Source organism: Patiria miniata, unplaced genomic scaffold, assembly GCF_015706575.1.
Source record: "Patiria miniata isolate m_02_andy unplaced genomic scaffold, ASM1570657v1 HiC_scaffold_18, whole genome shotgun sequence".
NCBI lineage: Eukaryota > Metazoa > Echinodermata > Asteroidea > Valvatida > Asterinidae > Patiria > Patiria miniata.
In genome coordinates, this window is record NW_024037056.1 from 7,211,595 (window position 1) to 7,224,794 (window position 13,200).

The 13,200-nt window shown below is 40.3% G+C and overlaps 1 protein-coding gene across 1 annotated transcript; it reads right to left on the bottom strand.

Annotated features, from left to right (window-relative positions):
* Positions 1-1,692: 1,692 nt before the first annotated feature.
* Positions 1,693-3,226, bottom strand: LOC119725141 (microfibril-associated glycoprotein 4-like). The gene has a single exon (XM_038196503.1). The coding sequence runs from the start codon at positions 2,792-2,794 to the stop codon at positions 1,796-1,798; it is 999 nt and encodes a 332-aa protein (XP_038052431.1). The 5' UTR covers positions 2,795-3,226; the 3' UTR covers positions 1,693-1,795.
* Between the last annotated feature and the right edge of the window lie 9,974 nt (positions 3,227-13,200).

Below are 13,200 nucleotides of genomic sequence, written 5' to 3' on the forward strand. Positions count from 1 at the left end.
TTAATGCACGTTAGAAATAACAAAACCAAGTACTTGTTATGAATCAATCACTTTGCTAAGTGCGCTATCGAATCAGGATACAGGAAGCAAATTCCCATCCCAAGGCTTACTATTGGAAACGAGGTTGAAAACGAAATAAGCCTTAGGAAAGAGGTTGCATCTGCAGTTGTTCTGGCAAATATTACTATTGGAATTGACCAAGAGTGGCACAGGTGAAGGGCTAAAACCTAATTTGATTTACATCACCCCGACGCAAAAATTCCATCTCATGAATAGTTGATGCGGTACCCGATGCTATGTACATCTGATTCGAACCGGCCAACCGATCCCGTTAGCTCGGTGGTCGAGCTGTTTCGGCAAGTCAGCCGAAACAGCTTCTGCTTTCGTTACTATTTTGTTGAGCTGTTTTCAATCGAAAACAGGTTTTGGCTTCTTTAAGATTCTAAAACAATCATACTATATTTTTTTTAATTCACAAAGCATGTACATGTGGTTTAATCAAATCACGGTTATATAGTACAAATTATTTCTATTCAATGTATGTTACGCTTCAATAAGGTAAGAGATTGGAGATGATTCGAGATCGATTTGTTTATAGTTTCAAAATAAATTGGAACCTTCGATGTAAATAGCACGACCATGATTATACTTGTCTAAAAAGCACTGATGTTATTTAAGAAAATTATTAGGTTTGTTTTTGTAAAACTGCATCTACAAGTCACCATGTAATAAAATTTGTTCAAGTCAGATTGGATAAGAATACATGCCTTTTCTGTTAAATGTGTTTTTCCATATGAAAGCGGGCGAGTGTTTGCGCACGCACAGCTCAGAATGTAACAAAGATGCCCGTTCCTCCGTGAAAACGAAAATCTCAGTCGACGGGCACGATGGCGTCTCTTCGTGAAAACGCAAATGCAATTATCGAGATGCTTGCCCCTTGCATCATTAATGTAATTTAGAAATTACTTACGTTTTGCTCACAGAAGCATGTCAAAAATGGTCAAGAACGATGTTTTAATTTAACGAGTAAAAACGAATCGAAACGGGAAAAAATGTTATTTTTGACATGCCCGTCCCTTCGTGAAAACGACGAAGAATAATGTTCAGACTGAACTATGGCGTGGGCAAAGAAGCTTTCTCAAATACTGACCCAATTGACCGAATTGAGTTAAGTTAATTTTTTTGAATAACGTTTACATCTAAGTGTATGTAGGAGTGCCAATAAAGGCATTTTCAAAAGTTGACGTAGTGTTGTTGTTATTTTTACACAGAACGACACGATTAATGTTTTTAGTTTACATTAACCCAAAAAGGGCCGAAGGCGGAATAAAAAAAAAAAAAAATAATCGCAATCCGAGCTGTTTTGACTTTTTAGCCTCGAGTCTTGCACATCTTTTGATACCAAAAACATAAAATTCGGACCACGGGTTGCCGCGCAGTGAAAAAAAAAATACGCGCCGTGAAAACTGACTTTCCCATAATATACGTAGTGTACACAAAGCAGAAATACCACTCGTGCATATGAATAATTAATTAGCCATAATTCCAAAACCTGTGACCTATAGTCATGAAATTGCTTGGGTATATGTTTATGGTAATTCTCTGCATGTACCGAGTTTCATATTTGTTCGTCACTCGATGGCAGAGATCTCCGGGGGGGGGGATACCCCCCCCCCCCGGCTGAGAGATGGTCAAAATAATCCTGCCCTTTTAGAGTTAACGGGTATTTTTATCTTTTTATTGGTTACTCAATTTAAATAAAACATAAGTGGTCTGATTCCTTTCAGTAATTGACTTACATTGCCAGTCGAATCTTCATACTACATTTTTGTAAGGAGTAAAAAAGACCCCTCCATGCAACCCAAATAATACCTCGGTAGTCTCCAGGTTGTTCACGGGACGAATGAAAATACACACTGTTCAAATTAGAATGATAACACGCCTTGTACCACCAAGCTCCAGCCATCCTCTCTGCGCAGTTCATATGTGAACGGTCATTGTCTGCGTCCTTTGTTGAAAATGGCCAGTGATTATGGTAAGTCAGAGAGTCTCCAGCCGTACTGTCCGCATTGAACGAACCAAAACTCAGACGAAAATCCTGTCCAGAGATTTGAAAACCTCCGTACTCGGCCCAGGTTGTGTTGCCATCCCAGTCCTCTAAATCGATTCGAAGATCCCAAGATCCAGTAGAATTACTCAAGGTGCGCAAGTTGTCGTTGCCGAGCCAAAACTCACCAGCCAACTCACCAAAGCCCACGCGGTAGTCAGCCCAGCCGCGGTAGAAGTCGACACTGCCATCCTGACGCCTCTGAATGACAAGCCAGCCTCCACCGTCGGTCTCCATGTCGCAGTACACCTTCAGACCATCTGCAAATCCCGCGGGGAATATCGTATACATACCGGTCACACTGTAACCTGCCTTCAGTAAACTCCAGCAATCGCTGTACAAACCATCGAAGTACACGCCCGCGTAGTCTACGACCAAGTTATTTGGGGCAGAGACTTTGGTTTCATTGTTCAATTCACACTTGCGATCTCTCTTGAAGTAATTGATTGATTTGCAAATCTGCCAAGAGTGGCACCAACTCACACAGCCGACAAGAGTACCAACTCTACCCGACCAAATTGTGGCATTTCTCAGTGTTCGATTTTCAGCAGCATTGAATTCCTGTGAGAGTGCATAACCACAAGCGGTTCCTTGGGATGTGGGCAAGATTGAAAATAAAGTATAAAACCACAGACCGGTGACAAGTACCTGTCTACTTGGGTGACTCAAAGCCCGCACCTCCTCCATTGTTCCCGATAAGGCAAAGTGATAAAATTTGAACAAAGCAGATCGTGTAGGTCTATTTACACAGACAACTATTTCCACCGTACAATGCAGTTTTGATATCAGCCCCGACCGCACTGACAGTCACTGGTATTCCAAGCTTCTGGCTTGCTGGATTACTTCCAAACAGGTGAATTTGATTCAAGTCACAAGACCTATGAATTGCGACAATTGTTTGTACGCACGGGTAATAAACATGATGTATATTTCCAATTGTGACCAAACCTGTAGCTGCAGCTGTGATTATCTTGTTGTATTGAGCAACTTGCATCTTCGATCACGTCACCATAGCAACGTCTATCTCAAAAGAAAAGGCTATTATGTCACACTCGTCCTCTCCAATTAATCATGCACAGTTTCACAGCGTTTATGTTTCTACATTCTTATACTCTGTGGGCTGGGGGGCACCCCCCCCCCCGAACCCACCTCCACTGATATGTTTTCGATCCTTGGCATGTCTCCAATACCTTTTTTTTTTCTAGAAAAACATTGCTCCGTTTTAAAGGGAATGTACAACATTTGCTTTTGCTGCAATTTTCAGAAATAAATGGATTTAGAGGATTAGAATGTTATAGGAAATATTGTTAAACTGATTAGTTTCACGTTTTGAACTCGTGGATGCTGGAAAAACCAAGAAAACCAATCATGTTCTTGTAGTCCGGATTTCCTTACCCCACTTAAGATGAAACGGAGCAATTTGTAGACTTTGGAGAATTGTAAGGTCAGAGAATCAGTCTGGCAGGCTTGTACCTCTTCACATGTGTGTAATCAATTGCAAAGAAAATGCGTAATAACAAAATATGAAAACTTAGGAGCAGTTTTTGAAAATGAGTCAGTTTTCTCCAACGCTGGTCGGCCGACCAGCGTTGGAAAAATACAATTTTTCTTGGAAATGTCAGCACACCAGGAGCCACGATTTTACAGGATGCTCTAGACTGTCATTCCCTAACAATCCAGTAAGGTATTTCGTGATAATTTGATCATTTTGGTTTTTTTTATGTAAGCAAATGTTGTATCTTCCCTTTTATTACAAAAAAAAGAGTCGCTTCTCTTCAGGAATTTGGCTAGAATACCTTTTAGATATTTTCACCAATGAGCTGGCATAGCATTACGACGCGTTTTGCTGTCTTGTTCTGACAATTCTAATGTCTGGTACAGAAAGTGAACATTCCAGCGTTCATTTACAACTTAACGCGCGATTGGCATTTGCTACAAACACTTGCTCACAAAGATTGTAACAACCGCAAAGTGATAACATTTGTATCAGAACAGATATGGAATAACGTGTATTAAAAAAAAAAAAAATGTTTCCACTGCATCAGGCAATTTTTTATTTGAACCCCGACCGTATTGACAGTCACTTGTATTCTACGCTTCTGGCCCGCTCGATTACTCCTCGTCTCCGAGCAGGTTTCCAAATAAAATAAACGTAATTCAAGTCACCAAAACATATTGATCGAGATTTTTGTTTTGACGTACGGTGATTTGCAATGATGTAATGTTCCAATTGTGCTCGTGTCTGTAGCTGCAGAGTGGTTCTCATGTTCTATCGACCAACTTGCATCTTCGATCAAGTCACCATAGCAATGCGTTGACAAACGATTAACTCAAAACAAAAGGCTATTGTGCCCACGCGTTCTCTCCAATGAATCATGAACAATTACACAGCGTTTATGTTTCTGCATTCTTATACTCCGTGGGCTAGGGGGGGGGGGTCCCAGTGCACCCCTTCCCAGAACCCACTGCCACCAATCTTAATCCTAGAATTGCGGGAATGAAACTGCAAACTCAAGACAAGTGCGAACAATTGTAGAACGTGCTGAATCCGATTTGAACATTACAAACATTTTCACTCAATTGCTATGTTTGTGAACTCTCGACAAAGACTTAAATACACACCGTATTGTAACTGGGCTCGAAGCTAACACCACATCCAAATCAAATGTTTCACCTGCAAACGTCTTTATAATCATTAGCTTCCACTAGCCAATGTACGAAGTAACATGACTTTTACTGCAACACAACCAATGGGAGACTTTCCATTCTCCGTAAGTCACCGAGAGAGCTAGAGGGCGCCCCTTACCGGGTAAACCCCAGAATAATAAAGAAGAAAAAAATCATCGTCCAAAGTTGCTTGTTTATTGCGTATCAACGACGGTTTTCGACTTGGCTTGCTGTAGAAACTCACTCGCTTGTCAAATAAAATCATGACGAAAACTCCATGTAATGTGCCGCAGTGTTAAGTAAGAGGAAGACATGAATATCCAAGGGAAAGAAAGAGGTGTAATACTTGGCGAGTGGCCATACGACGGTGAAAAATGACACAGGAAGGTCGTGGTGGCCGTCTCTAGGTGATGTTGTCTGCTCGGAACACTTCATAACATCAGACTATCAACAGTTTGGAAAGTCTGGTAAGTTACTTAAATTTGTCGATATTTAGGCCTTAACGGGCCTCCCATACTCTAAATCAAGCATTTGTGATCAACTACTGATTTTTTGAGAGCCGCATCGCTAATAGTAATACATGACTTGGGTATTATGAATATATTTTGTTAACAAGAATGTGATGCAGTTGATGTAGAGAGCCAAAGTATGCGAACAGAAACCCAAACACACAAACAACCTGATTGGATTTACTTATTGCCAACTATAAACAGCATTCACACCTCGTAGTAGAGTGGCATAGCCCCAATATTTCCAAGAATTGTGCACTTTGTGATAAAAGCATGACCTTTCGCATGTTGGTTCTTTATGCCATGAAGAAATGTTCGTGAGAGGCATTTCAAATTTGACCTCTGGTGAATTTTGAGAGTACACACTACTATAAATAACAATAATTCTTCAAAAATTAATACCTATATGACCCCAATCTACGCCATAGGTCGTCGTGCAATGAAAATCATGATCGGATTTGGGAACAATTCATATCTGACATCTGATGACCTTTGAAAGGTCGGTGACCTTTGTAAACCTTATTTCTAGCTATCTGTGATGTTAACTCTTTTAAAACCAAACTTTTAAACGATCCAAATTTAAATGGTACATGTAGGTGTCCATACTATGAAAAGAATGTTCATAGATATGACATGTGATATTTAACTTCTGGTGACCTTCCAAAAGATCATGACCAAGCTATAGACCAAGCTTAACCCGAGTCGAAGCCGAGGGTGCTATGCGCCCGGAGTTGGTAAAAAACAGCATATCCCACATCACAACAGTCAACAATTGTTTTGTTATATCGTATCAATAGCCTAGTAAAATAACTTCCTGGCTGAGAAATAAATTAAATCACTGTGATGTAACCTTTTTAACTGAAGGTTTTGATGTCCTGTCGGACATGAGACTGAGCGTTTGACGTTGCAGTTCTCATTGCGCAAAGCTAGGCGCCGCGGCAGGTTCCACATGGCCCTGTCTCAAGTCAAGTAAAAGTGGGGCACTAGGGTGTCAAGTCATGGCGGCTTTTAGTTTATTTCTTTCCGTTGGCTTGTAATTTGTAGGCATAAACTTGGACTTTCTGGGGGTCGGGGAAAATATCGTCAATAGCGAATTATTGTAAAAGGAAAGCCAAGTTGAAATTAAAGTTTGACAACCCTTGGATTGTGATTCGTCGACATTCTAACAGTTATTTTCGATCTTTATGCGGGCGGCGCGAGTGCGATTGACGACACCAATGGCATGCACAGTCCTACTAAGTAACTGCAGTCTATAAAATAAAAAAAAATAAAAAAAATGTCTCTTACCTTCCAGCATGTATGATAGAATGCGAATAAATCACAACTTGTTTCACACTCGATAGTAAATAAAACGAACATTTCACTTTTAGTTGTTGGAAAAAAAAACTATTAGAAATGCATGCACTGATTGCATACGATGTGCATGACGAACACGTTGAACGCGCGCGTGACGCAGACATTTTCCGTTTGTTACATAGATAAAGAATAAAAAAGACGGGCTTGGAAACTGCGTCGCAGAATACGCGCACGCATGATTATGTTGAGGAAACGGGTTTTCACGAAAGGGCGAATTTCCGTACTCTATGGTATTAATCAATTTTCAGTAAATAAATACATTGTAATACAATAGTTCGTATGTCACGAAGGGCCTAATTCAATGCGCGTGCAATAAAACGTTTTCGCGAAGGGGCGAATTTCAAGGCGCATGCGCAGTGGGGCAGAATCTGCGCGTACTGTACACAAAATGCATTGACTCAGACCGCAGAAGGGCGAAATCTGCGCGTAGTCACTTTAGCGTTTTCACGAAGGGGCGAATTTGCTAATTGGTCTTTTTTTCGTTTTCACGAACAGCCTCTTCTCTTAATTAATTAATTCTGCAAAACTAATCACCTTTTTTCTTAAAGTTTGCTACATTTAGGAAGATTAGAAGCTCTTCTTTCCTCTGATACGTAAATCTTGCATATTTTATGCATCTCTAAGTTTCAAATTGTCAAATGAATAAAATACCAACTTTAAACGCGATTATCTCGAATGTTTGTTCAGACAGTGAAATACTCAATTCGCCTCTTCGTGAAAACGGTGACGATTCATTTGATTGAACTGCTGCTGCGTGGAAACATTTATGACGTTCATGTTTTGCGCATGAGCAAGTTTAAGAGTGATTGCTCTGAACACTAAAGGTACAGTCCAACAGTTGTAATTTTTGCATTATGTTCGTTTGAAGCAGCAAATGTGCTCAAAATCTAAAGACGGGTGCTGAACAACTAACCTGATGAAGTTTCAGCTCAGCTTCAGCTGTATATTTCCAGAAAAAAAACATCATTCTAGAATCTCGATTTCCGAATCAAAGTTGCTGAACCATGTTTTGAATTGGGCCTGAATTCAGCGTTCGAGACACAATCTCACTGAGCCGATTGCAGCTACGCGATGTCGCGCACTGATCCGACGAATTTTAGCAACCGCGCGTGTGCGTCGTGTCATCGCTTGCGCGAGCTTCGCCGAATAATACAAATAAATACATAAATAAATAAATACCTGCTAACGGACATTTCCAACGATGCGTCTTTGGAAAGGCCTTATTTCGATGATTTCTTCAAAATGACAGCTTGTCAGAAAGAATATTTTCACAGGGCGTTAGTTCCCTTACTATCTTTCAACCAAGTATGTTTTTTAACAATAATTACGTCAGTAACGTTTTGGATAGCTGCAAATGATGGACTTAAGCTTTAAGTTAAGTTGAGTCCTAACATAATTGGGGTGCTAAGATCTTTCGTGAATACCAAATTAAGCGCCCCACTTAAGTTAGCGGGGTGTTCAGATTCATTTGTGACTTAAGTATTCTCTGAAATTTGAGTTTTGTGAATACGTCCCCAAACATGTGGCCGTCCTAGACAAATGAAATTACAGTATCCAAGTACACAATTAAACAATGTGATGTATTACTGATTCCGCCGTCTAAATAATTCTGGAAAACAAAATCGAAAACAGGTAAATTTAAGTTTCTGTTAACCATTAGTTTTTATCCAACCGATTTCTTTCGCCTGCATAAATGTAGCATGGGAAAACCCACCTCTAATGGTAATTGAACAATTTTGACAATTCAAACTTTGACTGGTTCCGAGTCCAGGGCACATGAAGTGAACATTATTATTATTATTATTATTATTTTTTTGTGGGGGGGGGCATGTTTAAAAGTACATCAGATTAAGTGCACCCCCCCCCCCCTCTCTGTTTGAGCAACAAAATCGCTCAAACTCTTATGAAGGGCGCATACCAATATTATACATTTTGAGAGAGAAAAACAGAGAAAATGCACACTTTTTGTGCCCAGGTTCAATTCATGTTTTTTTACCGATTGATACCATTTCAGGCAGAAAATTTGTAACCAGTCTTCATTTTGAGCAAGGATTTTTGAGGTCGTTATGTATGTTTCTCTGTAGCTGAAAAAATGCACATGTGCCTTTTTGTTTTTACTAAAGCACTCTTAACATTTAACACCACATGTCTATGACCCCGCTCCGATTTGTCGAATTTCAAGTGATCACTGGAGTTAGGTTTCCCAAGCTAATCTCGACAGACTTTACTTGTTAATTGTGCAGCCGAGGACTTCAAAGCGCATACAGCAGTATCCATGAAACTGGGTAGGCAGGATACGCAGGAACCTGGCCTGGAAGGCCTTCAGGAAAGTGGTGGTCACTTGGGTGTTTTGGTCCGAGTTTCCGGGGAACTGTGAGGAATAAACAAAGTGTAAGCATTGTCAAACCAGCGTTGAAAGGTTTGTGGGGACGAGTTTTGGCCATGCAGTTGCAGCAGGATCGACAGAGGGAGCCCTGACCCTACGCCATGCATATTCATAGATATCCAGGGCTTTGTAGGATCAGTTAAAAAAAATAATTAAGGAATGTCCTACCACCACTCGACTACCAAGCTTGCCTCGGACTCTGATCTAGCTTAATTTTCATCAACCCTTTGCACACATCAACATGAGGTCGTGGGTTCGAGTCCGAACCGACTGAGTGAGCGTGAGCCTTTTATTTCACAAACCCTTCAACAACATACACTGAGTTCTGGTATACATTGTTTATGAAATTACATCCATGAAAGGGCAATTGAACAATGCGATCGGACTACCTTCCTCGGTGTACTTGATCCATCATCGGTGACGACAGTCCATTCTTGTCCATCGTCGCTGTAGGCCACTTTGAACTCTGCCACCCACTGTTGGTATCCCCCGCGCCCCTGCGTGATAACGCCAGTAATGGTCGCATTGGAACCGAGGTCGACTTGGATCCATGGATTGGAGTCACTAGATCCGGCATTACACCAGGCTGCGGCCCCGCTTGTAACTGCATAGTAAGCAGATAATCAAACCTACTGAGCATAAAATGCTATACTTAGCAAATGTATATTGTAAGTAAAACTGGTAACCTGTCACTAGCACTGCACCAAGCAACGGCCATACTTGCAAAGCAAGCGGATGATAAGGAGGAAGTATTGCATGGCCAATTGTGTGTTAATAAAAATAGACGGTTGCAAGCTATACAAAGGCTTTTGCTCTTATTATTTCCCCTTTATGTTCTTTATGTGTTGTGCTGAGCAATATGACATTAAGCAAATGATGAACTTGGCTTCGAATGTATGAGCGTCTTGTGCAACCTGTGCAAGTTTTTGAGCTCAAAATGTGTAATTATAAAATTAAACAAAAGAGACTTTACTTTAAAGCACCATCTCTCAGGGGACAGTCTTGAACAATTGGCATTTTTGTTGTCACCTTTGACGAATCATTTTTGTTTGAGTTGTCTTATTGTTCATCCAATGAAATTGTTCAACGAAGATAACATTACCTTGAAGGTTAAGCCGAGCCCTGGTTGGTCCGAAATCGGCCAGGTTGGGATGCACTGACGACGCCGTTATGCTTGCATTTGGGATGCGACCATCTTCCATCCCAAAGGGTCCCTCTCTAGAGCACTCCAAAACGTCTGTCAGAGATAGTGGAACCGATAGTGATAGTGATAGTGGAATCGATCAGGGTGGAGCTGGGTTCATTACAGCAATCACAATCATTTGTTTTAATGGACATCATGGCCGGCGCAGAATCCGCCTTCTCCTACATTGACGCTGAAGCTCAATCAGACGAAGTGTTTCAAGTAATGATTATCATGTTTCACTTGTGCGTCCGTGAATGAATGGAAATCTCTGTATGTAACAGGTTGACCTTTGCTCCAAATTTACATATTATAACACGCGACACCAAGGTCAGGTCATCCACACCAAATGCGATGTGCGAGATGGCAGATTTGGAACACCTTTCGTAGCTCGCATTTAACTTTAATAGTGTATCCAGGTACGTTTGACGTTTAAACGAGCTAAACAAGTCGTTTAAATGTGATAAATAAGTCGTTTGCACGAGACAATAAGTTTTGGTTTTTTTGCGTTGGGTTGATGTAAATCAAGATTTCGTCCTTCACCGACTTATATACACGCTCTATAGTCAGTGTGTTACCTCCAGAGTGAAAGTTGGGAAAATCTCTTGGGTGGGTACTCGAACCCACGACTTCCTGCTTTCTAGTGCAGATGTTTTACCGATTGACTACCGACCTTTATGTCGTTGAAGGGGGAAACCAAAATTTGATTTCAACACCACGCCGCAAAACAAATGAAATAAATACATTAATTAATTAATTAATTAATTAATCCATCTTGTGAATAGATCACGCCGTACCCGATGCTGTGTACATAAGAATCGAACCAGCCAACCGATCCCGTTAGCTCGGTGGTCGAGTGGTCAGGCATCTGCACTAGAAAGAAAGCAGGAGGCCGTGGGTTCGAGTGCTACCCGAGTTTTTAACTTTTAAACGTGAGGAAACACACTGTGAACAGTATTTTATATATTGGTACAGGGTGACACCTAAGTTGAGATATACTATGTCCTTGTTCATGCTTGATTTTTGTATTGGTTGGAAGCTTCTATACAAAACGCAAAGCCATGTCATGTTCTTCCTTTAAGTCATACGCTAGCGATTTCGGCGCAGGTTCGGCGGCGCAACGACATGAAACAAGCCGACTGCTTCTCAGCATGAGATTATCGTTTTTTGTTTAAGGCTGGCCTTTTTTAAAGGAAATGCGTCCTTGAATCACCGCCAGTGGTACGTATCCGACGGGTTACCCTGCACTACTGTGATGAAAAAAAGGTACAGGGAGAACTCCGCTTTGAATTGTTTATGTTGGCTCTGCTCTGGATAATTTGACTTAATTTATTTATTTGTATCGAGGCCCAATTTACATTTGAGCGAGAACACGAGGCAGAAAGCTAGTAATTAACGGCCGTGCTTCTTTTGTGGAATTTGCCGGAGATACTGCATTATACATGAACGAGGCTCACTTTCAGATCCAATTTATTGAATGAAAACACTATCACCAGGCCTTGGTAATGTTGCGTTAAAAGAAACATTCAAAGTAGTGCCAACCGTGGCCCAATGTTGAAATTTTAATTGGAAAAGACACAAATGTTTGTCTTATTATTAAAATGGAATGCCTTGTCGAGGTTGACCTCTTCATACTTCCCAACCTTCCAAATTCGGACGAAAATGAATAACCGATTTTCAGAAGTGCATGATCATTTCAGGAAATTGGCCGGGATAACCTATATTATAAATGACAACATAAAATACAGAACGGCTTCAGTGATCACGCTTTTTGTGGAAAAAAATTGTGCTTTAGTACTGCAACCAATATTTGGGGGACCGGGCACCACCCGATCACCGTTTTAGAATTGTACGAGCTTTTCTTTCTTTTTTCAGACAGTTATTCTGCGCGACTTTTCTTCAACCTGTTCACAAAAGAAACTTGAAACTTGGATTGAAAGTCAACCCTGATTGACGTCATCTGGTATCAAATTACCAAATCGTCATTTTTAACCCATGAGCAAACTAAACATTCATGTTAATATAGGTTTTCCCGGCCAATTTCAACTAAGTTTTCATTCAGTTTAACGCCTGGCTCATTCAATTTAAATTATAGTTGAAAGATCACGCATATTTTCATTCGACAATCACCAAGAACCATTCAATTTCACTATCATAGTATAGGTTTTCCCGGCCAATTTCCTGAAATGTTCAGTCACTTCTGAAAATCGGTCATTAATTTTCGTTTGAATTGAATGCACGTCTTTAATCCCATTTCAATTCAACAAAGGTTCAATCGTTTTCATTTTTTTCGTGCATTCGGTTTTGAGAAACAAACGGCCAATAACGTTACCTGTGCATTCATTGACAAATGCATACCTTGTCTAAATTGGTTGCAGGTACAGCTAATTTGATTGACGGTTAATGAAAAAAAAAGACCCTAACTATATCTTCGCCTTCCAAAAGCGGAGAAGAAGTCTTGTAAACGATTCGAATGGACAAAATCGGACGTTGCTGCTCAATAACTTAATTAATTGAACAGAAATGGTATTGACCGATTTTAAGAACTGAATGAACATTTTAGGACATTGTCCGTGAAAACATATAACATCTATTTTATCGTCTTTCGATTCGCTCCAATTAAAGGTATAGTTTTGTTCATTCAATTTCGTCTGAACCATCAGTTAGGGTTGATCGGACATTCAGTTTCATTATTGGGCAAACATATTTGTCAAGCACATTTTAAGACTTCCTGCACGTCCGTATTCCTATAAAACTCTAAATTATCTCAGCGTATTAAAAGCATGTAAGACGTCTTCAATCCGTAGATGAACACCTCTTTTTCTTAAAGAGCTATGCAATAGATTTATCTGAGGAACACATTTTGTGCAACTTTCGACTCCTCTTAAAAGTATGAAAACTATTTGACATGCATTTTTGGTTACTCTTATTGCAAATTACAGACAGAATCTTTCAAATCTTGTGAAAACATTTCTTCGGAACGGGTGAATGG

Coding starts and splice junctions, on each gene's coding strand:
- LOC119725141 (XM_038196503.1), bottom strand. CDS start 2,794: ATGGAGGAGGTGCGGGCTTTGAGTCACCCAAGTAGACAGGTACTTGTC.